The sequence below is a fragment of the Sesamum indicum genome, linkage group LG7 (genome assembly GCF_026168435.1).
Source record: "Sesamum indicum cultivar Baizhima isolate 11 linkage group LG7, ASM2616843v1, whole genome shotgun sequence".
In the NCBI taxonomy this organism is placed as follows: domain Eukaryota; kingdom Viridiplantae; phylum Streptophyta; class Magnoliopsida; order Lamiales; family Pedaliaceae; genus Sesamum; species Sesamum indicum.
Window position 1 is genome coordinate 6,129,804 of NC_142663.1, and position 24,612 is coordinate 6,154,415.

General features: G+C 35.3%; 4 protein-coding genes across 5 annotated transcripts; 3 read left to right on the forward strand and 1 right to left on the reverse strand.

Annotated features, from left to right (window-relative positions):
• The first annotated feature begins 497 nt into the window (after positions 1–497).
• On the forward strand, positions 498–3,358 carry SAP18 (SIN3 associated polypeptide P18). The gene is made up of 6 exons (XM_011085342.3): positions 498–654; positions 1,939–1,971; positions 2,052–2,162; positions 2,621–2,716; positions 2,926–3,003; positions 3,086–3,358. The coding sequence occupies exons 1-6, from the start codon at positions 538–540 to the stop codon at positions 3,122–3,124; spliced, it is 474 nt and encodes a 157-aa protein (XP_011083644.1). The 5' UTR covers positions 498–537; the 3' UTR covers positions 3,125–3,358.
• Positions 3,359–4,108: 750 nt separating this feature from the next.
• On the forward strand, positions 4,109–9,658 carry LOC105166110 (polygalacturonate 4-alpha-galacturonosyltransferase). The gene is made up of 12 exons (XM_011085344.3): positions 4,109–4,260; positions 4,344–4,419; positions 4,511–4,681; positions 5,782–5,816; positions 5,901–5,960; positions 6,056–6,190; positions 6,298–6,364; positions 6,455–6,501; positions 6,717–7,051; positions 7,143–7,500; positions 8,226–8,813; positions 8,996–9,658. The coding sequence occupies exons 3-12, from the start codon at positions 4,525–4,527 to the stop codon at positions 9,269–9,271; spliced, it is 2,058 nt and encodes a 685-aa protein (XP_011083646.1). The 5' UTR covers positions 4,109–4,260; positions 4,344–4,419; positions 4,511–4,524; the 3' UTR covers positions 9,272–9,658.
• Positions 9,659–11,338: 1,680 nt separating this feature from the next.
• On the forward strand, positions 11,339–16,435 carry LOC105166111 (bifunctional nuclease 2). Of its 2 annotated transcripts, XR_848141.3 has the most exons (12): positions 11,339–11,735; positions 12,358–12,657; positions 13,017–13,187; positions 13,282–13,331; positions 13,436–13,492; positions 13,582–13,647; positions 13,727–13,801; positions 13,924–14,042; positions 14,437–14,528; positions 15,803–15,881; positions 15,977–16,062; positions 16,265–16,435. XR_848141.3 is itself a non-coding variant. In XM_011085345.3 (11 exons), the coding sequence occupies exons 2-10, from the start codon at positions 12,366–12,368 to the stop codon at positions 15,853–15,855; spliced, it is 975 nt and encodes a 324-aa protein (XP_011083647.1). In that variant the 5' UTR covers positions 11,340–11,735; positions 12,358–12,365; the 3' UTR covers positions 15,856–15,881; positions 15,977–16,201. The 2 variants fall into 2 exon arrangements, 1 of the variants encoding a protein (XP_011083647.1); XM_011085345.3 differs by lacking the exon at positions 16,265–16,435 and having other exon boundaries at positions 11,340–11,735; positions 15,977–16,201.
• A 1,211-nt stretch (positions 16,436–17,646) lies between these two features.
• Positions 17,647–20,868, reverse strand: LOC105166112 (alpha/beta-Hydrolases superfamily protein). The gene is made up of 5 exons (XM_011085346.3): positions 20,320–20,868; positions 19,263–19,507; positions 19,138–19,171; positions 18,211–18,986; positions 17,647–18,109 (listed from the first exon to the last, which is right to left on the reverse strand). The coding sequence occupies exons 1-5, from the start codon at positions 20,702–20,704 to the stop codon at positions 17,867–17,869; spliced, it is 1,683 nt and encodes a 560-aa protein (XP_011083648.1). The 5' UTR covers positions 20,705–20,868; the 3' UTR covers positions 17,647–17,866.
• Between the last annotated feature and the right edge of the window lie 3,744 nt (positions 20,869–24,612).

Here is a 24,612-nt window from a genome sequence, read left to right on the forward strand (position 1 = left end):
GGAGAAAAGGCTTTAAAATTTATAGACCGCACAAACTTTTAGATTGCTATTGATGTGGGATTACTCGTCAGCATCATTAATCTTTTAGTCGATGGACTTGAGACAGACAGATGCCCTCGTTCCACATATAATACTAAAGTGAGATGTGAATTATTATCCGTTTTAACCAAAATTTCACATGTGTGTTTTTGAAAAAGCACGTTACGATGAGTGAAGGCCTTGAGATATGTAATTTATACAAGCTTTTATTAATTTTTAATTTCTGATTTTTTTAATAATTTATTCATATTATAAAAGTAAAAATTATTGCGAACATGTTAATGGTTGTGGCCTAGGTTTTTGAACTCCTAGAAAGTAATTTTGTTAAAATAGTGAGAGGCGAGTAGGTCCATATCACATATGGACAGGTCCAACTATAGTGGGCCGTCCTGTGGCCCAGACCCAAATGCGAAGGCCTTTCTCAAAATGGGCTTCGTCGCGATCAAATGAATGACAACTTAACTGCGAGCAGAGTTGAAGACAAACACAGACTGTGTGATGGCTGAAGGGCAGAGAAGACCAGGAAGACAAATGCCTCCGCCTGGAAGGGGTCCGCCACCGCCTCCCCCGGCCAAGCCCGCCGCCCCTCGCCTTGAACCTGTTGACCGCGAGAAGGTTCTCTCCCTCCCTCTCTCTCGCGCTCTCTCTTTTATATATGTTATTTGATTCTGTCGTGTCTTTGTGTCGTTATTAGTCTATCTGGGGTGTTAAGGTGAACTGTTGATTGGTTCTCCATTTCTGTTCTTTTAGCACAAATTGTCAATGTGTCAGATATACCTGTTTAGGACCGTTCAGACTTCCGCGTGTTAGGGTTTAGGGTTTAGACAATATGTTTGTCTACTTGCAAATGCGTCTGAAATTTTATATGTAATTTTCATGACCAAGAAAGAATGTTAGTTGTTGTACATTTCTGATTGAGATATTGAATTAATTGAAGTTGCTCCTTAGCGATTGCCATAATTGTAAACTTGGGGCAAGTTTGCTGTCGGGGTTAAGATATGGATTCTAAAAGCATGACTTAAAGTTGGATATTCAGGCTGTATTTAATCACTGGAAGCAACAGACGAGGTGTTCTTGGTCTATCACTTGCAGCTCTGAGTAATACATTGCACTGAGCAAAAGAAGAGTGGGATTTTGCGAAGGATAACAATTGCCTTATTTGTTTGTGATAGGAAGGATCTGCAATGAACTGAGGCAAGTTCTTAGTTTAAAGGTTAAAGGACTGCCTCTTTTGATGATTTATTCTGTTAGTAAAGAGACATGTACTTGATTTCCAGCCCAATATAGAGACCAAGTCCTAGTAGCCCACTGAAATGGTAGGTCAACATGGATTCTACATCTTGGTACCAAGCCAATAATGGAGGCAGTTTATGATAACTAATCCAACCAGCAGAAGCATTAACTAGTTGCAGTGCTTTGGGTGTACCTGGAGTAAGCGTGCTGACTTTTTCCAATGGTGTGACAGGAATAACTAGCAGACGGTCTTTTTATTCTTTTACATGGGTGTATATAGTAAGTTTTTATTGTGCAGAAGTTCTCATTAGTTGTGAACTGAAGGACAAGATGATACCTTTTTGTGTGAAGTCTTACTAGCTACCAACTTAAGAAGGACAAAGTTGTCAATTAATGATCTCGTAAGTAAATTATTGGTTGAGATGGTTGACATCCTACATTATGTAGATATATTTCTCTTTTTAAAAAAATGATTTTCTGTTTTTACTATGAATACATAGATTTGGTAGGCCCTTAATGTTTTGAGTGTGGTCTTTGAGAAGTCATGGGGAACATCTACTTTTTGCTTTCAACTTTTTGAAACAATATTATGCTCGTGCATTGCTCTTATTGATTGTATAATACTTATCTTTGTGTTCTCTCGATTTCTTGCTCATTGTTTCACAGACCTGTCCATTGTTGCTCCGCGTTTTCACCAAGGTATGTCTTCCATTTTTGAGAAACAGTTATATGATTTTCATGAACATATTAAGCTTTGATTTCTTTGAATCTTTTGACAGGTTGGAGGCCATCATTCCGATGAAGATTTTGCAGTGAGAGGGAAGGAACCGAAAGATGAGGTCCAAATTTATACATGGATGGATGCAACTTTGCGTGAATTAACTGATCTGGTACAAAGAGTTGCTTGGTTATCCTCTTTATTTCATTTCTTCCCCCTTTACTTCTCTATGTTGCATGCATATGTACTTGCACTGTTTCTCTAGTTCCTCTTTGCGGCGCGGGGCAGGGAAAGGAGCTATAGATGACACTAAGAGTTTAGTTTCTTATAGGCAGCTACTTGGGATCCAATGTACTATGATCAGCTTCTTGGTGACTGTCACTAAGCTCTCCGTCTCTAACCATTTTGCTGAATAACAGTAGTTCATTACATCCAGCAGCAAGTTGTTAGTTTCTGAGCTGTCAAACACGTTTGTTTTTATGGGAAAATTCTTGTTTGATTAGCTCTTGTAGCAAATTCTACTGGCTGCCACATGTTAATTAAGTTGTTATGATTAATTAAAGCTGCTGCTTAAACATTCATCCTCTACATTTTTATATGTTCTTATCGATGGTTTTGTTTGTTTTTCAGGTTAAAGAGGTAGCTCCAGAAGCGAGAAGAAGAGATGCTATCCTGTCCTTTGCTTTCGTGTATCCTGATAAACGTGGTCGTTTTGTGGTCAGAGAGGTGAGCCTGCCCTGTAGCTACATGCACTTGTACATATGCATATTTGTTTTCATGTTTGTATAATTGTATGTTGGCATCTGGAATCCGGTTATATCTTTCTGTTAGATGTCACATCGTGTTTGGGCCAAAGTATTAGCCTGGACTTCAGACAGATGCAAAAGCAATTGTATGATATTCTGATCTTGCTGATCCTCCAATGTCTTTTGAAGGTGGGGAGAACCTTTTCTTACCCGAATGGGAGGAGGCCTGACAGTGGAAGCAAAGCCTTGGGTGACCTTAGCTTTCAGGTATCCATGTTTTACTCACACCTATGCTGCATAATTATTACTGTGGTGAATCGCGTTTTGACTCGTTCCCTTGCATTTGCAGATAGGTGATTACTTGGATGTCGCAATTCTTACCCAGTAACAGATGCTGCTCTTATCCTCGTTTGATTCATTGCATACATGTAGTGAGTTTAACCATGCCATTTTTGTAATATGATCCTCAACCAAGGGGCGACATCTACAAAAAAGTCCACTTCTGTATGCTAATGATTGTTGGGAGTAGCTCCTCCTGGGTATGATTTGGTGTGTTTTTATTCCCTAGTTGTACTGCATCCGGTGGTAATTTATATGGGAGTTGCCTCGTCTTTCCTAAATATATCTTCCGTCTCCTAGAGTTGCTAAGTTGCTATATGGTGATTGAAAAAGGAAAATTCTGCCGTATCATTAGTAGTCTCATGCTGTTGAAAGAGGGCTGGAATCAGTATCTAACTATACTATGTTATTAAAGAAGAGCATTCTTTTGGTGTTTTTCATAATTATGGTCCTTTTTTTAATACTAGTCATTGTGGTTCATCGATTCTATGTGTATATAATAAATAATTTTTCACTTTTTTTTTGTTTTTATATAGTATAGATTATTTCATAATATTTTTCATTTTCTCATAACTGTCAAGTAGTTTGCTCTTCTCAACTCTCATTCCAAGGTGTGATGTGTTAGTTATACCGACTTCATTAATCTCAGCGCCACTTTGGTAAATGATTATGTTAAATAAATTATTAAGGCAAGAAGGCGTGGGTTTGGTAATCATTGGACGTAGGTGGGTGCTAATTTGAAAATGTGGTTGTGATTATGAATCAGCCTCCAAACTCACTAATCCATTGCTATTGCATTGGATAAACTGCCTCTTCCCCATCATCAGAAATCTAGTGAGTTATTGATGATGATAATGTTAACCTCTGTATTAGCTGCTTAACTATATTTGTAATTACTGTGTTCTTGGAGTGGAGTATATACCAACTTCATTTTTCTTTTCTTTTCTTTTCTTTTCTTTCCAGAGTAATAGATAGTTGACTGCATCACTCCAGTTTTAATTCCAACGACGCCGTATTAACCAAATCAAGAAATCACAATGGGTTCGACCGACCGAGTGAATTCCGAACCCGATTTTCCAGATCCCTCTCTCTCTCTTAATCCTAATCATTTCTCTCAATCCAATTTCCCCCAATATCTCTCTCGCGCAAGAACACACTAGATCCACGTACCGTAGATAGGCGCTCGTAAGTGTATTCTGTGTGTATAAATCCGCTTTTTCTGTATCCCAAACAAGAAAAACATTAATAATAATTCCGCATTTTCACAGTCCCACTCAATTATGAGCTTTAATCAACAGCAACTGGCTTGAGTCATAATCCAAGATCTCCTTCACTACTCTCTCCGTAAGTCACCATTCCAGCCCCCCCCCCCCCCCCACTTCCATTCTATCAATGTATGTATGATTCATCGCTTCAACTTGTGAATTCTTTGTAGGTCTATGACAGGGCATGGCCATTAAGAGGGGATTATCACCTGCCGCCGGCCCTCGGAGGAGTAAAGCCATTGGATCTCGCGTCCACATTGCTCTCCTGCTCTTCTTCTTCTCGTTCATCGCTTTCTCCTTTTTATTCGTCGCCCGCGGTCTCTTTACCGCTGCTTTCTTGGGTCAGTTTCTCTCAAAATTGACTTTTAAAGTTAAAAGTCATTTTTTTTTTTTTTTGGCTTATTTACTTTCGGGTGCTTTTCAGTTGGGATTTGAGATTTTAGGTTTTGACTTTGGTTTATGGGAGAACCAAGCACTAGCGGTGAATGATGTAATGTGATCCAACTGAAATAGTTGTCAATTAATTGTAACTGACGGCGATTTGGTGTAGTTAGGAACCAAGTCGACAGATTGTAACTGTAGAGTTGGGTTTTTCTAAGAATTTTAGAAGTGGTTTTTTAGAGCTGAATTTGTAAGATTAGTTGACGACTGAGGGGTGATGAAATCTGGGGAAGTTTCATATCTAGGTCGGTTTATTAATGTCTGGGATCCCATCCCTCTATAATGAGTAGATGTACTGCAGTAGAATAGAAATAAGTGAAAAAAGAGCTTATATGTTCGGTGGATGGCTACTTCCATTTTCAGTGGGTTCACTGTTTATGGGTTTAAAGCAGTGATGTGTACGCCCCACATGGTCTCTATAGACATACTCCAATTGTTGTATTCTTATTGGAGATGAAAGTGGAAAATGGCCCTTCAACAGTCAATGAAACTAAACCCGTATTAGGGAGAAATTGTTTTGTTTGCATTTTGGTTGGTTGATGCATCCAAACTTTGGATTGAGTAGAAAAACAGGATAGTAGTTTTGTTTCAATCACAGTTATGCTAACATGAGCCAACCCACTTGAAATCTTCAAGATGAATTTTGGAGGAATAGGATGATGGATTTTAGGACGAATGACAGATCAAATTAGACACCCTTTTAAACAAAGAATAAGGAAATGGTAATTTAATCCTATTATACAATTGGCAAACGATTGATTAGAACATCGCTGTCGGCATTTGTGTTGAGTTCACTTCTTAAGTGAAAACAAACTATCCAATAAGGACTTCTTCGTGTAATTTGATCTTTTTAGGCATTTGAGTTCTCTTTTCCTCTGTTTCTCTTCTGGTACTAGGCAATACACCAAGTGTCTCCGCACTTTCTGTTACATGTCTATGCCTGCATGGTTGTATTTGATCCTCACTTTGATATAAAACTTTTGAACTTCTATTTCTGCAGGTCAAAATGAATTGTCATTTGCTTCTAGCAGACAGGTATGCCTCTCAATTACATAACTCATTTGGACTATTGTTTTTGATGTGTGATACAGCATTATAAGAATCTACTGCTTGATACAGGATCTGAATTGGAGAGAGAGGTTGGCCTTACAACATCTTAAACCTATATTGTCTAAGGAGGTAAGATTTCAATTTACGAGCACATGCTGAAATGATAGTAATATGCTTTTGTAGTTGTTATTTGCAGGTTTTGACTAATTTGAGTATTCCTTTAGGTAATTGATGTCATTAATGCCAGTACAGATGATTTGGGGCCTTTAAGCATTGATTTTTTCCGGAAAAATAATTTGTCTGCATCTTGGAAATCTGTTGGGCATGAAACTGCTGCTGATAACAACGCTTCTGCTGAGGTCAGCATGGGTATAAGAATGTATCTAATGTCACCTTCTGTCAGTAAAAAGCTGCATTATCACATGAAACTTCCTGAATCTTTTGTTTCTCTTTTGGTAATTTTAAGCCTGCTGAAGTAGCCTCTAAGACAAAGCAAGAAACATCTGGAATCAAGGAGGAATATACTTCAAATGGTAATGTCCTTCTGGAAATTCTTTAGTTGCGTTATTGATTTTGTACATTTGAATATAAATGTTTTGACGAGTATATTCATTTTTTGGCAGAGGATCGTTCTGTATTTCTTGAGCCACCAGCTAAAGTGGCTAGAAGGGTAAGTACCAGGATCATTCCACTATAATCTCATTGATGCATTGTGGTTGTAGTACTATTGGATATTTTTTGTGATGAGAGTCTTGCCTGATCTTTTTACTAGAAAAACTACCGTCCTTTAAACTTTGTAATTTCTATCTGCAAATGTCATGTTCTACTCATGAATTCCTTGGATCCGTTTGAGCTATAGCATTTACTAACACAATTACTCTGCAGCGGTTGAGAGAAAAAAGACGCGAAAAACGTGCTGCTGATTTGGTAAAGCAAGATGATGAAGTGACTGTAAAGCTTGAGAATGCAGCGATTGAACACTCTAAATCAGTTGACTCTGCAGTTTTGGGGAAGTATAGTATTTGGAGGAAAGAAAATGAGAATGAAAATTCTGATTCAACCGTACGCTTGATACGAGATCAAATGATAATGGCAAGGGTGTATGTGAGTCTTGCAAAGATGAAAAACAAGCTTGATTTGGTCAATGAGTTACAGAACCGACTGAAAGAAAGCCAGCGTTCATTAGGAGAGGCAACTACCGACACTGATTTACATCACAGGTAATGGGTGTATGAATAATCCTTGTGAATCTGCTGATTTCTAACTCGTTCTACAAGTAGACTGTTAAAACATGGAACATATCTATGACAGTGCACCTGAAAAGATTAAATTGATGGGTCAAGTTCTGTCTAAAGCTAAAGAGCAACTGTATGACTGCAACCTGGTCACGGGGAAGCTAAGAGCCATGCTGCAATCCGCAGATGAGCAAGTCAGGAGTCTGAAAAAGCAGAGCACATTTCTTAGCCAGCTGGCTGCAAAGACAATTCCCAATGGGCTTCACTGTTTGGCCATGCGCTTAACAATAGACTACTACCTCCTTCCACTAGAGAAAAGAAAGTTCCCTCGGAGTGAGAATCTGGAAAATCCAAATCTTTACCACTATGCTCTCTTTTCTGATAATGTTCTTGCTGCCTCAGTAGTTGTCAACTCAACCATTATGAATGCCAAGGTATGAAATTATTTGGTCTGTCTTTTCCATTTGTGCAACTAGGTTATGGATTTCTATTTGTTCGTGCTGATATGCTAAAATGCATTCATTAACCAAAACTGCAAAATATATGTGGACCATTGTCCTCTTAATCTGTCAATTGTTACAATGCATTTTCAAGTGAAGTTCATTAGTACCCGTATAATGTTGGTCCATGCTTTTGCACTTTGCTGATTATATATGTGACCTTTTGCCTATTTGGTTTGTTGGCTAGATATTCATAGGCTTGAATTGTGATCTTTACTCACTTTGTTTACATACATACATGTTTTGAAGCAGCCACACTACACATAAAAATGTACATGTGTGCAAACACCCATACATCCACACCCAGATGGGGTCATATAATCCATGATTCTGATCCTCAATGATATGATTACTGATTTTCTATATGTAGATGATTGCATATGATAAGAGATTGGTATAGGCTTCCCTCAGATACATAGAAATATGATCCTTAGATTTTGGCATTCTGAAATAGATATTTCCAATGCACACATATACACCATTACGCAAATGCTGCATGTGCTCATACATTGTATTGAGTTTTTTATTGTATTCTTATCATTTTATTAATAACCATCATTAGAGGCATGTATATCCATTTCAGATTGAGCCACTTATGCAATGTAGGACTTTCCATGTGATACTTTTGTTGCTGAACACGTACATGATATGACTTGCAGGACCCTGAGAAACATGTTTTCCATCTTGTTACTGATAAGTTGAACTTTGGCGCAATGAATATGTGGTTTCTCCTGAACCCTCCTGGGAAAGCTACAATCCATGTTGAAAATGTTGATGAATTCAAGTGGCTCAACTCATCCTATTGTCCTGTTCTACGTCAGTTGGAGTCTGCTGCTATGAAAGAATACTATTTCAAGGCTGCTCATCCTACGACACTTTCTGCTGGTTCTTCTAACCTGAAATACAGGAACCCAAAGTATCTTTCAATGCTTAACCATCTAAGATTTTATCTCCCACAGGTTTACCCAAAGTTGGATAAAATTCTTTTCCTTGACGACGACATTGTCGTTCAGAAAGACTTGACTGGGTTGTGGTCCGTAGATCTCCACGATAAAGTAAATGGTGCAGTTGAAACCTGCGGCGAGAGCTTCCATCGGTTTGATAAATACCTAAACTTTTCCAATCCACATATTGCCAAAAACTTTGATCCAAACGCTTGTGGTTGGGCATATGGTATGAACATTTTCGATCTCAAAGAGTGGAAGAAGAAGGATATTACTGGGATATACCACAAATGGCAGAACATGGTATGTTTTCATTTCCAAATGCTAGTTCTCCATTTGTATGTTTCTTGTTCCGACTGTCATCATGAAGAAGTTGCTCACGTTATCTTTTTTTCTTGGAAAAAAAACTAAAGATTACAGCATAATGCAGCTGGAAAAAATATTAAAGTTTCCTTTATTTCTTTTCTTTTGGGTGGTGTTATTAGAATGAAGACAGGGTCCTGTGGAAGCTCGGGACATTACCTCCAGGTCTCATTACCTTTTATGGGCTTACGCATCCACTTGAAAAGTCATGGCATGTGCTGGGTTTGGGTTACAATCCAAGCATTGATCGGTCAGAAATTGAGAATGCAGCTGTTATACATTACAATGGGAACATGAAGCCCTGGCTGGAGTTGGCAATGACAAAGTACAAGCCATATTGGACAAAGTACATAAAATACGACCACCCATACATACGCAATTGCAAACTAAGTGAATGATAGAAGTGCCACAACAGAAGGGACAGCCTCATGGCTAACTTCTGGTTTTCCCTGATCACACCATTGGAGCAGCTGAATGTCAGAACGTTTATTCCTTTCGGCCATTGCTCAATCATGTATTTGTCTATGTGATTCAATTTGATTCATCAAACACTTGGCAATTGTAGGTTCCCATGCCTGATTCGCCTGCCGGTATCTACTCCTTCATATTACCTATGGAGATGTGTTTGTTGTTAGTTGAAGAATGCTAAAGTTGACTAATTGTATTCTTTGAACAGCATACCTAATTTGTACTAGATTTAAGGTGTAACTGGACTTGACATTGTGAACCAGATGTAGCGTTGCCTCTCTTTCAGCAAAGAAGGAGAACCTATGTTGTTTGTTCTACTTGCACTGCTAATTGGACTTGATATCTAAATTTTGTATCTGGACTAAAATCGGGCTTTATTTTGTTGCTCCCAAATCTCTTGAGTAATTACTCCCTGGTTATCTATTGGGGAAATTATATTTTCGGTTTTTTGATTCGTAATTTTTGAGGTTAACATTTTTTTTCCTACAAGAATAAAAATATTGCGGATATGGTTTTATGTGCTGATCTTGTGGAATCAAATTTGTTAAGCATTGAGATTATATTTAAAATATTTTTTAATTTTATGAGATTAAAAACATTAACTCCACAAATGCAGGATTAAAGTGCAATTTTCTTATTTTATGGGATCAAAGTATAATTTTGATTGTCTATTGATAATTAACCAGTACAGTGAGAAGTATTCAACAACAGGTGCAAAGTTCAATATATATATATATATATCCTATCAATTTAATACTTTGGCAGACCGCATAAATGTGTAGAATACAGCTACCGATCAAGATAAAGATTCCTGCACCTCAGTGAACATAGAATTTTGCGAACGAGGACCTCAACTTTCACGTATTTGCGAGTGAAGCTCTCCTTATCTATATTGTCTTGGTAATAGATAAACACACGTGGAGCTCATCTGTGTATTTTTTATATCAGTCGGGCGCCGGCGGTGGCTCTGGGCTGACGCCATTTCATTCTTGACAGTGGAAATGTCACAAACGCCCTACTGAATCATTTTTTTGGCATGTCTGCAAATGAACCCCCACCCCCACAATGAAATATCTAAAAGTAGATGGATCAATACTTCCAATCTTGCATATACCTTTCATGGTTGGGACATGGGGTAAAGGGCTCATGCACTGCTGAGCTCAAATCCAAACCATACACCATGTATTTCTTGAGCTCAAAATGTTAAACATAGAAACAAGTATGTGAAGGAGTTGTATTTTTTACTATGTAAATGTGATTTTATTTTTACAGTCTCAAATTTTTGTTTAAATTCTCTTGATGGATTATTTATCACTTGAGTTTATAAAATGCATATTTGTATTGGTGAACTCACCATTCACTCCCTATCAATAATTATAATACGACAACTTTCAATTTTTTTTATTTCATTCTATAGCTTCTTAAACTATTCAGAATCCACTCCTAATAAAATTAATCTACAAATTATTACATCTTCCGAACATAGCAATATTGATTGAATACATAAGAAAGAAAAATCCTTTCCCGTTTGAATTTTTTCAAAATCACGATAGAAAGACCATAAACGAGCAAAAATAAACTCATCTATTTGATAGTGAAAATACTAATAAATAAATTGAGCCACCTAAAATAAAAAGATCTGCATCTAAATTGCACATGAAATACAAGAAAAACAATCTTGCATTAAAACTAACAAACTTAATGAATTGAACAAGTCTTGTTTCTTCTCATAAAGAAAGAGTCAATACCAAAGAAAACAGAAAAGGGTACTCAAAAAATATCTCGACGGAGATATTTACAAGTTCTTTCAATTTCAACCTCCCTAATGATATTTATCCAAAACGAGAGGCGTCGACAGAAACTCTCAACTCTCATATGCAAAAGGCCACATCCGTCTTTAGACATGCACGAAAGAGTACGAGAAGAAATTTCATTCTATCCGTCAAGTCTTAATCTCATGCTCTGAATAGTCTGTCGAACAAACTTACATTGTAGAGATAGTAATAGTATAATAATATCTTAATGGCCAACACTCGCAGCCAGTGTACTTTTTGCTTTTGGGCTCTCCCAAGAATCTCTTATCTTCTTCCACACTCTCTCTCACTCACACCACCGTTTCTTGTTTGCTTTATCCAGTCCTCTCTTGTCGGTCATTATTGTTATTAATAAATATCTGTAATTGGTTTTCCCCACTCTTCATCGTGTCCTCTTTCTTGATTCCTCTGCTTATCCCTCTACTGTATTGCCCCAGATCATCGTTTTCTTGAATATTGTCGCCTGGGATTGCGAAATTTCTAGCTTTAGGAATTGGTGTTAAGCTGCTGGTTTTGGTGGGTTGATTCTGCTCTTGATTCTTGGAGGTTTTTTAGGAAGATCGGCGGGTTTTGTGTTCAGGTGTGGTTCTTGTGTACATGATAAAAGAATCATTCTTGTTGTAATTTTTATCTTGTATGATCATTCTTTAGGTAATGATTTAAGGGAAATGAGAGCCATGGTGAATCGGGAAACTGAGAGGATTTTGGGTCTTTTTTCGTTTTTGGAGAGTTTGTGGTATGAGGACGAGCATCATCACTTGCTGAACTGAGAACCGATTAAGCTGAATTCTTTTTTTTTCTCCCTTTTCACTTCATGAATGGTACGAGTGTGTTAGTGGTTACTGGGATTGGGCTAATTAGGTTGGTATGATGAGATTATGCCTTCCCTTATGAATATCAAAGTCAAAGGTTGTTGCTTTATTTCTTCCTATAATATGGATGTAATGGAATGATCATTACCTCAGTGAAGGATGTTGTAATATTACACAATGCTGACTTCAGGATAAAAATGATTAGTTTCACGAGATGAGGTTTTTGGAACTAATCCTACTATCTGAATTTCAAATTCTTGACAGTCAGCATATGTTTGCATAATTAAAAGATGATAGATTCTTGAATTCAATTTGACTTCCTCTTGTGATATTTGTGTATGCACTATAGGCCATGACTTTTATTGATTAATTTTCTCATGCATTTTGAAGCATTTGAGATGGCTTCGCTACAAGGCCCGGTCGTTTGCCCTGTGGTCCGTGCAAAACAAACTGGACTGTACACTGTGCCGGTGAATTCGCCCCTGCTGAAAGCTAAATTCATTAGAAGTGGATTCTGGGGGCTCAAGGGGCTCAACAGTGGCAGGACTAACGTGGGTTACCGACCACATTTGAGGAAATGCAGAACAATTCGGAGTAGCTTCAGTTCGTCCTCAAATGGTAATGGTAGCATGGCAGGAAATTTCAGTGAGAATGACGCGGATTACGTAAATTCAAGTGTGCTTGAAGCTGGTAACTAGTTTTCCTCTGATTTGCATTGGAAATTATTATCTCTATGTTATTCATTGCAAATTTGCAGGCTATCTTGGTTTTATGACATAGTATGTGGATGATGAGAGAGTACTGATAGATTCAGCAAATATGAAATGCTTGTAGATGAAGTATAAAGTGGTTCTAATGCGTGGCTATAGTAATTCCTATTGTTCTATCTTTATTATCTGTTTGTCTAGTCTTACTTTGTCCTGACATAAGAGAAAATAATTCTTGTTGTAAGAAAAAAATGTGAGATCTTTTTATGTGAACTTACCTCATAGCTCATTACCATTCTACACTTGAGAAATCCAAGTCATGGTGTGTGTTTAATTGTTTAGTTGAAGTGAGAAGTGGGCCGGAAGGTTTCATGATCAAGATGAGAGATGGTAGATATTTGAGATGTGCCCATAATAACCCACAGGGAGGTCATCTGCCAGACTATGCTCCACATCCTGCAATCGTGTTGAAGATGGAAGATGGAACTGGGCTACTTCTCCCGATAATTGTTTGTATGTCCATAACATTACCCTATTTTCTAGTGATTCAAAGTTGGTTTGAGTCTTTAGAATCTTTATTCTTTGTTCCTCTGGCTTTTTATTGCAGTGGAGATGCCAAGTGTGTTGCTCATGGCAGCTGTACGCAACGTCCAAATTGTATGTGCACCCCTTTTGCATCTGCTTAAGCTACCAAACTTAGAACCAAAAAAATTAGTCTAAATTGACTTCTCGGTGAAGCTAATTCTTTGCATGCCATTCAGGCTAGACCAACCATGTACCATGTAGTGAAGGATATGATTGAGAAGATGGGATATACAGTGAGTTTAAGATATATATGAGTCATTCTCTTCCCCACACCAAGTTATTTAAGTTCATACTTTGAATTTCTTTGCTCGTCCTTTTCCAGGTGAAACTTGTACGGGTGACCAAGAGGGTACACGAGGCATATTTTGCTGAATTACACCTCACAAGGGTATGTTGAATAAAATGCTGATTCTTAGCAGTCTTGCTTAATAACTTTTTTACTGATAAAATGTCTGGGCTGGTTTAAGTTGGATAATGAAGCAGAGAGCATAAGATTTGATCTTCGACCCTCGGATGCCATTAACATTGCAGTAAGATGCAAGGTAATGATACACTAATTACAGTTGCTGTGACCCTCGCTTTCCCATATATGGAGGATAAAAGTTTACATACTAAGATATATAGACAACATTGTATAATTTATGCTGTACCATGTTGCCTGCAGGTGCCAATACAAGTGAACAAATTCCTGGCATATAGTGATGGCATGAAGGTTATCGAATCCGAAAAGGTGTCGGTACAGAGCTCCTCATCAGACGGCCTATTGTTCACTGAACTGGACAGGTACAATGTTTAAGTGACTGTTATTGTATTTATGCTTTTGGGACTAGACTTATGACGTCATGCTTCAAGAATGTACATCTTTTAGATATGCTGAAAAATGGATCTGGTTGCCTGGGGAGAATTATTGCTTGCATTGTGTGGACAACCTATAGTTGATCATAGGGGGAAGTTGATTGATTTTGGTTTATAACAAGAATATGTTGAAAATTTGTAAAAGGGAAAAAAAGAATATTCACTTTTGGTCTTAAATTCTTTCCCTGGCCACTGGTGAATCAAGTGATGTGATGCAACTATTTTTCTGCTTATTAACAAAAACATGCATCTGTATGCATTTTATAGTCTATGAGGTAATTACCAGACGGGATGGTCATAACCTCTGTTGTCATTGATGCAGACCAACTGGGCAGCCATGCATTGAAACAAAAGAATTCATTCTAGTGCGAAATATGCTAATTGCTGCCGTTGAAGAACGCTACAGGGATGCAGGTATTTTGATATCAGTTTCTGTGACATTGACCTTATCACCCGTTATGTCGAAATCTTCGTAGAGACCAATCCTGCACTACGTTCTCTACACCTTTGACGAGTTGCCAAGACCTGTAGAACTACTATGCATCTCTTTTATATATTCATCTAAGGGCATGATTGGTATGTAGGAAAGGAATTAAATGGGAATGAAATGGATTGAGAAATAGAATAAAAAAGGGAAATGAATCGCATTGAATAGCATTCCTATGATTAGTATACTCATTAAATTTATCATTCATTCCTTAGTTCCTTAGTCAATTCCATTAACATAATTGATAATTGGAAAATAATGATTAGTAATGAAATAAAATTATTTTTATGACACAATTTCTCTATAGTAATTTTTTTTAAAAGAATTAGTTATTCATATTTTTTTGAAAATGTAGAGTACAATTGTATAACAATGTCTCTTAAAAATTACTTACAGGAGGTTATAAACAATTTATAGAACATATCATATTTTATTAAAAATATGTATTTATATAAATTATTTATTTACATAATAAATAATTTATTGACTAATTAAACATATAGATAATATTTTTCTGCCAAGATAAAAAAAATTAATTCGATCGAATTAATCAAATAAACTAATGTATCCAGTGCATTTACCATTATTTATTTAGTACCCAGCTAAAGATTTTTTTGGAATTAATAAAAATAATTAAATATCAAAGTGGTTATTTTTTTCTTACCATGCATACATAATTATTTTTCAATACTCGGATACAAAAATTATTTAAATCTAATATCAGTTAAAACTAAATATTAAACTAATACAAGGAAAGAGAGAGAGAGAGAGAGAGAGAGAGAGAGAACTTTGATTCGCAATATGTTGGGAATTACTGATACCATATTGGAGGGAGGGAATGACAAATCCATTATCCAAGGGAATACGAATTCCATGGGAATGGGTATTTCCCACACTTAAAGCCTACCAATCAAAGGTATAGGAATGGACTTGGGAATGCTCATTCCATTCCCACTTCATTCCTACATAACAATCACACCCTAAAGGAACAGGATGACATCGGTAGAGTTAGTAACATCCACTGTGTAAATTGCAAACACAGTTATTTAAAACACGATGACCTTCCTTATTACTGGCGTTTATGTAAAAACATCTTGTTTTGAAAACTCAGTACATAACATCAAGATAGTTAGTTGTTCCATGTCATCTGGTTCTTAGTCCTAAACTCTCTGTGCACATTATGACTGTACTTGTGCTGCAGCATTGTGGAGAGACAAGCTCACTCAACTTCGGTCCAAGAGGAACTGGGCATAACACATCAAAGTCACGCCATCTCTCCTGTAAGTATCACCCATGGTTTCAGCAATTTCTGTCGTCCTATAACCTCTGGAACCCATAATGACGATGTTGAATCTCTCTACGCTTTTGCTTTCAGGTTCAACGTGGGACGGCTCGTGTATATAGAAATCATCATTGGCCTCGGACTCTTTCAGTAATTAATTATATTTGCGTCTCCAAGAAGTATGTAGAAAGTTCGGGTCTCGTATATATACGTGTATAGTTAAACTATGATGTGTTGTGCTGAATCATATGTCTTTCGGACATCTTCGTAGCACAAAGTGAATTAATCTTATCATGTGTCTTCTTGCGGTTCTCACTATTTTCTGGGTTATGCTGAGTGCATGTATGTTGATTGGTTCGACATGTCTGATTCCTGTTGCAGATGATGTCCTTGCAGACCAAATTTCTGGAATTTGCCTATCAACATATGCAGGACGAATCTGATCTAATATTTTCATGTTTTAGGCTATCTTTTGTTCAGTAAGAGGCGAAAAGGGAAGGGAAAAGAATAATAAAAATTGCATGGGCCTGTGGCTTCTTCCTTCCTCCATAATCAACTATGCATTATCTGTTACTCTTATACCGCTCAATTTGCACTAGGGGCGATGAAGAAAAAATTTATAAATTGTCCGAATCAGATTACTTTCTTTTATTTATTTTTAAATTTAAAATAAAATCGCATTTTACTATTGATTTGATTTTAATTTAAAACATTAAAAGACTGTCAAACCTCGAATCACACTGCTAAATATATAATTAATTTTTTAAAGTATATGTCTAATAATTTGATAAAATAATTTCATATTTGAATTATGTAATCCCAAAATTCATATATAATCAAGGATCTACATTACAAAGTTCATTTTTGTAAAATTTATATTTGGACTCTATACAAAAAAATATAAGGTAAATAGCAATTTACTCCCTTGTGATATTGAAAATGAGCACATTACTCCCCTATGAAAATAATATAGCAATTTACCTCCCTATACTTTTTTAAAATGAAGCAATTTACCCCCATATAGGGATATATTTAAAAATCATAGGATGGTAAATTATTGTATGTTAAAATGTATAAGGAGGTAAATCACTATTTATTTTTTCATAAGAGAGTAATTTGCCTATTTGCAATATCATAAGGGGGTTACTTGTATGTTTAATTCTTTAAACCCATCCAAATTTTAAGCTCATTTGATGATTACCTTAATTTTTCCTTCATTTTTTCTGTCCCCTCCCCTTTTTCCTCTTCTCTCTTCTCTCTCTCTTATTGCTTTCTTTCTTCTGTCTTTTTATCTATATTTTCTTTAAAACCATTCCTTGGCCTTTGTTGGATTAAATATTTTTTTATTGGTTTAATATTTATATTTTTATATTTTAATATACTTAAAATTGTGAAAAATGTTGATAGTCTACAAGGCATAATATTGATCTTTCTTGTTTGCTACATGCAAACACTTATTTTATTGTTTAATTTAATTTAGTCCCAATATCTTATTCTTTTTTATAAATATTAAAACCATCAACCATAGAAAACTACACTTTTAATCTTGATTTTAATTTAAAAATTATTTCTAGAGCCTACTCTCTTGTTATTATTACAACATGCTATGTGGTCTACATGGAGCGTTGTCTTAAAACATATTCTACTTAATTTGAGCAGACTGCATAATTTACTTTGCAATGACGGTCCAAATTCACATAACAATAACCTTAAAAGTTATATGCAGCTCAAATCTTTAGTCTTTTTTCACTATGACACAATAGTAGAGCATACTTAGTGAATGCATCAATTCAAATGACAAACCGCAAGCACCAAATTACAGGGAAAAGGAAATGGAATTTCTACAGAAGCATGCAAACAACATAACTCTCAGCACAACACCACAAATCCCTCATTTATTCCTCAATCTAGCAGCAGACACACACATTACAGGGCTTGTAAATCCAAGAATGAGATGTTTCCTTATTCTATAAGGACATCATTTTAACAGGATCTCATTCTCCCAAGCCGTACAGAGTTTACATAGTTCACAGGGCTGTGAGCAGACAGACCAGGCATTCCTAGTCCCACTATCCTTAGCAGGATGGATTCCCAGGATTCCTTGTAATCTGTCCCGTATACATAACCCATTGTCACACTCCTCAACAGTTCCCACACAGCGTTTACATGAGCCGGTATCAGGTACCTCAAACCAAAGTAATTTCTGTTGGGCTCTTCATTAACATTCTGCGCAAGATCAATGATGTTTATACACAATTCAGGTTCGCGAAACAGAATGAAAACTGTGAAAGAACAGGACAAACAAAGGGAGGATAGAAACAGCTTACTTGCTCGACGTAGAGGCTGTTGTAATATAGGCATATCCCGAAATGTTTATACAAGAATGTTTTGTTATCATAGGGCAACCTCGGAACAAGATCATTGCAGTATACTACTCTGAAGTACATAGAAACAGGATGCTCCAGATGAGCCTCCATGTACCTCCCTAACTGTCTGTTACCCACCCGAGGCTGCCCATAAGTGTAAACACCCAACAACCGCTGCATCAGTGCTTCCTCCTCGTGCAGTACCAAGACCGTCGGGAACAATATGGCCAGGGCTCCTCCCAAGCTATGCCCTGTAACCACAAATTTTGCAGTCTTGTGCTCTTTGAGCAAATCCTTGAGTTTACTTCTCACAGCATAGTAAGCAGTCATCTCTTTCATTACTGGTATGAGCTCCTCTTCAGAACCTGATTGCTGTTCTGGATCAGATGATGGGGTTGATCTATCTGAATTGCTAAATAAGTATACTGATGAATGATGACCTTTAGAAGAGGCAACTCTTGCATCAAGACCATTTAAATTAGAATGTCTGGCATTTTTTGCACGAAGATGCTCATGGAATGTGGTAGCGTTAGCTCTATTTCCCAAACCTAGGGCCTCTAGAAAGCCCATATGTACTTTTCCAAGTTTTGGAATCTCATACCATGAGTAGTCGAAATCAGTTATCCAATCATCAGCGTCAAATGGCTCAGTGCCCCTGAAGCTAATGAGTATCAAATTTGCATCTTTTGGCTTATCACACATTATGAAAACTTGGGTTGACCTCTCTTTCTGATAATCTGAAATGCAAAGCATGAGAAAGTGAAAACATAGTATTTCTTATATTCTTTGCAGTGTTTTTGTTCTTCCTCAAGAGGCATAGGGTTCTGAATAGAAACTTTATACAAAGTGTAAATAAATCTAACGTAATTTGGAAATCATATTACTCACCATTCCAGCAGTTGTAGAAGTCCACAAAATGCATCTGATTTAAGGTGATATGAGATTACGAACATTAATAACCAGTAATCATTACAATCATACGGTAAAAAAGAGAGACAAAACAGGCATCTAACCTTCCAATGAAGATCCACAACATTTCTGACAACCTTTGCGTTCTCATACGCCAATTTGGAAGCAATCATACACAGATCCATTAAAGCACGATTTCCCATCTCAAGTTGCCAAATTTTCTTCCCAAAATCAGGCTCGCTAATCTCTTTGGAGAAGCTTTCAGTTTTGCACAGGTCTACACGTCCATCTAAATGTCCGATTGCACTTATGAAGGTTTCTGAATCTCTTTTCGGCATGACGACATTTCCTGTTTGCAGATCATTGTGTTTATTTTAATACCTCATGAATCTTCTAATATTGAAAAAACACCAAAATGCACCAATGTTTTCGTTTCCAAAAGATTCTCAGACTGAAACATTATTTGAAAAGCAAGATAGGTAGACATAGATTGCAGAAAACTTTCAATCACTTCTTCATGTTGATTACAGAACTTAATCACTAGTAAATAGCATGCAAATCTGTTTAACACCACTGAATCATGATTCTCTAAATAGAAAACTAAACCGAAATATAATCCTAAAAGATGCGAAATGAACACCAAATGAAAATTGATCAACACACTCTGAAATGTGAAAACCTAATTTAGAGCAACTTCAATTACAATCTCCAAACTATGGAGATGAAAACATGAGTTGACAATATTCCAAGCAGCATTCTTAATTTCCAAACATCATGCGCCAAAGCTTAGACTAAACACAGGCAAAGGTCAAGATTGAGGCAGAAAAAGGGAAGATAGATTAATACAAAAACAATCTTGGCTGGCTTTTCTCAATAAACAGTTAAAAATGCACAAACAGAACCCAATATTGTGCCAAAAACATCTCATCCAGATTAGTGCAGTGAGACCCAACTAGTCACATGCAAGTGTCAGTATACTTACACACTTAATTAGCTCATAAATACATAGACTCACATTAAAAGAGTAGTTATATTGTAATTGAGCTCTGGCAAAGATTGAACCAACTCATATTAGAGTCTAAGTCATCCACAAACACCCCATCATTAAATATTTACAAGAAGATTTAGAAAGTCAATCATCAGTTCAGTTAAGCATCATACCATGAAGAATTCTGCAGAGAAGTCCAAGAAAGTTGCCATTGAGAGAAAGAAGATTGAGAATGAACTCCACAAGATAACCAAACCATTCCATGGGCTTACCAAACACCTTAATAATTTTCCTTACAATAACAGAAACAACTATTACCCACCTATGATCAGGACTCACCTCCTCACCATCACTAATAATATCCCCCGACACCTCTTCTTCAAAAATACCCCCACTTCCAAGACGACAACATTTTAGAAACTTTGCACCACTTTGTTGATCATTAAACATCAAGAACTTGAACAAATCCCAAATCCCACACTCTTCATGACTCACAATCAAGAAACTGAAATCCCCAGAACCTATTCTTGCATCATCTTTACCAATGTCATGAGCCATTTCAGCTCAACTTCTTCTTCTTCTCTTACGGGCAGTTTCAAGAGAGGAAGTAAGAAAGTTGTTTATGACGGATTAGTGCAATCTATCTAGAGAGAAAAGCAATGAATGCGAATTTATAGCGATTTGGAGAAAAAGGTGACTCGGTAACGTGTGGAAACTTTGGGATTTGTGTGCATATATATCTGGAGTAACTGATAGATCGGTTGCGGTTTGAGGGTGGCAGCGGCAGCGCCAGCATGGGTTACATGCGTCATTTTGCTTTTACCACATCATGACTTGTCATCTTGCAAATCTTTATCTACCTTAATTTAGGAGTCCTACATAGTACAACGGCCTATTATGTTCATGTGGGCTAATTTGTTGCTTGTTTAGAAGTATTGGGGATTTCAGGCAAACAACATTATGGGCTAATAAAATCTTGGACATGCCCTCTACGCATGCAACCATAATCATAGGAAGTGAGGAAAAGCTTGCATTTTGGCCGCATTATGAGACTAGAAGAAAATGTTATATAACATCACATATTCTGCACATATGAAGAATATTACATTACATAATCTTTAAGTATACACTGAATATAATATTTTTACAAAAGAATTTGATTGAAAAACAGTTATAAATAACAAAATGTAAAATATTATAAAGTTGAAAAAAAAAATGACAAAAATTATATGACATGGCGTGTGAGATTTCCTAAAAAATGTTTGGGGAAAAAGAGAAAAGGAGGGAGCAGTTGTGAAGCCTTTTTCTTCATTATTTGGTAAGATTCACATTTCTAAAGAGCCAAAATAAAGAAAAAGAAACCAAGAAAGACCATAATTGGGATGAGATGATAAAATTGGAGTAGGAAAAGGAATTTAGAAGAGTGAAGAAGATAATGTTTGTTGGGTTTGTTAGGAATTCCCTTCTTTATTGTGAACCAGCGTGTGCCTCATATTATATGTATGGATTTTAATTTAATTATGATTAAAATTATATTTTGTAAAATTTATAAATTATGTGATAGTTAGTTAAGGACTTTTTTTTTAATGCCATTAATAATTTTTATTTTTTTTAAAATTACAATGCATGGACAAAATTAAATTTTGATTAATTGTTAATTCTTATTAACATGTGATCTTCTCCCTCTTTATTTGTTATGGACTGATTGGAATTTAGTAAAAACATATAACACTATATAACTACAGAATCATAAAAAATGATGATTTAGAAATTACAAAATTATATCAAATAAGAAAAAACTTTGATAATTAGTGTAAAAATTACATATTTAATTAATCTCGACTATGCCTCATAGTACAAGTAATGGTTTGAACAAAAGTAAAAACATGAAAAAAGTTAAACTGAAATAAAGAGAAAATTACATGATAAGAATAATGGGGAAAAAATATGGTCCAGAATACAATAATTATTTTTAGACTTTAATTCAAAATTCAATAATTATGATAATAAGGAAAAACACATTCCAACCCAATTAATTTATTACTGAGTTATTGTAGGTTAAATAAATTATTTTATAATCAAATTATCTTTATACACGATAATGCATGTGAAGTGGTATTTTAATTTGATTAATCAATTTTTATTTATTTTTTAATATTAATAAATCTTGATTAACAACAAACCTATTTATTAGACAAAAATAAATTTTAAATATAATTTTTTAAATCACGTAAAAAATTTATGTATAATTATAATAGAGTGAGAGGAGAGAGGTGATCATCCCTGATACTAATACATAAATTTAATAAAAAGTAGGAGCAAACAAAGAAAGGTGTCCATATTCTCTGGAGCGTATTCCCGCCAAAAAGAAAAAACCCATGACCATCCCGCCAAGTGTCGAGTAGGCGGAGAATCCCAGCCATCGACCACCGCCCTCAGAAGAAGTCTCTCCATTTTCACACTCCATCAACAGAGAAAAAGCAAAAACGTTTAACTCTTGTACGGGGTTTAGAAAAGATTTGAAACAGTGGAATCATCATCTGCCTTCAAAATCAATCTTACTAACATATCATGTGGACTTTGAATTTAAGGAGTTAAAGCGCAGGGGTATGAGGCCTGTTTACATTGAAAGATTGACGTGGAACGACTTCTAAAAGTGACTACGTACTTTGGGTCGGTATGTGAATACCAAATCCAGCAGTATGAGAAGACTCTTACACTCGGTTGCAAGATTTACGACTAGGATTTTCTTGGCGGAAGTTGCAGCTGTAAGTAGGAGAGAGGGTGTCTGAGGTCAGATAGAGGGCCATGGAAACAAACATCTGTTGTTCAACCTAGTCTACAGATTGGTGTGCGTATTATATTTATCTGTATCCACTATCCACCTTTAGTCTCACAAAATCAAGAATCTCACTATTGTTTTGGTAATTGATTACATCATATGCTCATTTCCTACCATTTCTCTAATAATATTCACAAATGTTTAATATATAATTCTAGAATTAATTAATAAATAATAGATTCAAATTTTGATTATATTAAAACTTGCATAGACTAAATTAAAAACTTCATTAAATATTTGAGATCAAATTCTATTAATTAAAGAAATTAAGGGATGTAGTCGGTATTTAAAAAAAATTAAATTAAATAATAATAAAAAATATGATAGTAGCATAAATTGTTGGATCCTCTAAAAAATAAAAAATATAAAGTGTTGGATGGTATTGGGCACGTGTCCCCAACTTTTATACATATACATGTAATAGTTTGTATCTACATACATATATATATATATATAAATACAAGTATTGTATATATAACAAAGGTGCAAGAGTTCTTTCCTTCAATTTACAAACAGCAGAGGCGATTTCCTTGTCCAGATTAACATAGGTGAGTAATTAATATATTAAAACTATTATTTATTTAGTGAGTTTATTAAATGCAATTTATACTATTTAATTTAATATTAATAAAAAAAATTTACGAATTTGAGTAATTATAAATTAATGATGATAAATATTTCAATGAAATTATAGATACTATAATTAATGATTTATATTACATAATTTACTAGATTTAATTATTTTTACAGTTGAATTGTTCAATTTAATCGGATTAATTAATCAAATTTTAATTAGTTTTTTTTTATAATGAGAAACTGATGAAAAACAAATACGAATATTAGAAAAGGATATTCGAGTAATATTAGAAAGTGATTTTTGAAAATATTGCATTTATTGAAAAAGGAAAATGAGACTTTTTTGAGATAATTTAGTCTACAATTATTATTAGGAACCATAGTTATAAAAATACGAGGGGTTGGAGTAAATGAAGCCTTATGATTTGGTTGATCGATTAATTATATACTTGAAAAGCTCAAAAAGTTAAATTAGGTAGAAAATAACAGAACGAAAATTTGAATTTTAATAGAAATAAAATATTAAAAGATTGTTGAAAATTGTACGAATAATATTTAATATTCTATTTAGAGATTACGATATTTTTGATATATTACTGATATGCATTATAACTCATTATAGGATTTGGGGATAAAGTAGAGGACTGACCAATTTTCTATTTGCTAATTAAAGCGTTGTAAGATCGAGGTGAGTAAATAATTGGTGTTATCTATATATGTTTTTTTTTTTTTTTTCTTGTGATACTATTGTTATATAAGTATGTGATTTGTGCTATAAATGATTTAGAAATATATGAGAGAAGGACAGTTTAATTTGAATGATTATGTTGTAAAAATGAAGAATATATTGGAGTATTACATTTGTTGAATGAGGTGTTGCGGGTGCTGGTAAATGAAAATATGTCAAACTATGATTTTACGTCATTAGCTGTTTACAAGAATGGTGATATGTAGAAATGAGGGAGTGGTAAAAATTGAATATAATTGTGATATGAATATCCTTGATGATTAATAATCTGTATGGCAAAACGAAATGGAAAGAGCTATG

What these genes read in the sequence shown, in the direction of transcription:
- LOC105166111 (XM_011085345.3), top strand. Translation starts at nt 12,366, where the DNA reads ATGGCTTCGCTACAAGGCCCGGTCGTTTGCCCTGTGGTCCGTGCAAAA. An exon ending in CTGTACGCAACGTCCAAATT is followed by an intron (nt 13,332 to 13,435) that starts GTATGTGCACCC and finishes CATGCCATTCAG; the next exon opens with GCTAGACCAACCATGTACCA. An exon ending in TTGAGAAGATGGGATATACA is followed by an intron (nt 13,493 to 13,581) that starts GTGAGTTTAAGA and finishes GTCCTTTTCCAG; the next exon opens with GTGAAACTTGTACGGGTGAC.
- SAP18 (XM_011085342.3), top strand. Translation starts at nt 538, where the DNA reads ATGGCTGAAGGGCAGAGAAGACCAGGAAGACAAATGCCTCCGCCTGGA. An exon ending in TGCTCCGCGTTTTCACCAAG is followed by an intron (nt 1,972 to 2,051) that starts GTATGTCTTCCA and finishes ATCTTTTGACAG; the next exon opens with GTTGGAGGCCATCATTCCGA. An exon ending in TGCGTGAATTAACTGATCTG is followed by an intron (nt 2,163 to 2,620) that starts GTACAAAGAGTT and finishes TTTGTTTTTCAG; the next exon opens with GTTAAAGAGGTAGCTCCAGA.
- LOC105166110 (XM_011085344.3), top strand. Translation starts at nt 4,525, where the DNA reads ATGGCCATTAAGAGGGGATTATCACCTGCCGCCGGCCCTCGGAGGAGT. An exon ending in AACCTATATTGTCTAAGGAG is followed by an intron (nt 5,961 to 6,055) that starts GTAAGATTTCAA and finishes GTATTCCTTTAG; the next exon opens with GTAATTGATGTCATTAATGC. An exon ending in ACCACAAATGGCAGAACATG is followed by an intron (nt 8,814 to 8,995) that starts GTATGTTTTCAT and finishes TGGTGTTATTAG; the next exon opens with AATGAAGACAGGGTCCTGTG.
- LOC105166112 (XM_011085346.3), bottom strand. Translation starts at nt 20,704, where the DNA reads ATGGCTCATGACATTGGTAAAGATGATGCAAGAATAGGTTCTGGGGAT. An exon ending in TTGTGGATCTTCATTGGAAG is followed by an intron (nt 19,172 to 19,262) that starts GTTAGATGCCTG and finishes ACCTTAAATCAG; the next exon opens with ATGCATTTTGTGGACTTCTA. An exon ending in ACAGCCTCTACGTCGAGCAA is followed by an intron (nt 18,110 to 18,210) that starts GTAAGCTGTTTC and finishes GATCTTGCGCAG; the next exon opens with AATGTTAATGAAGAGCCCAA.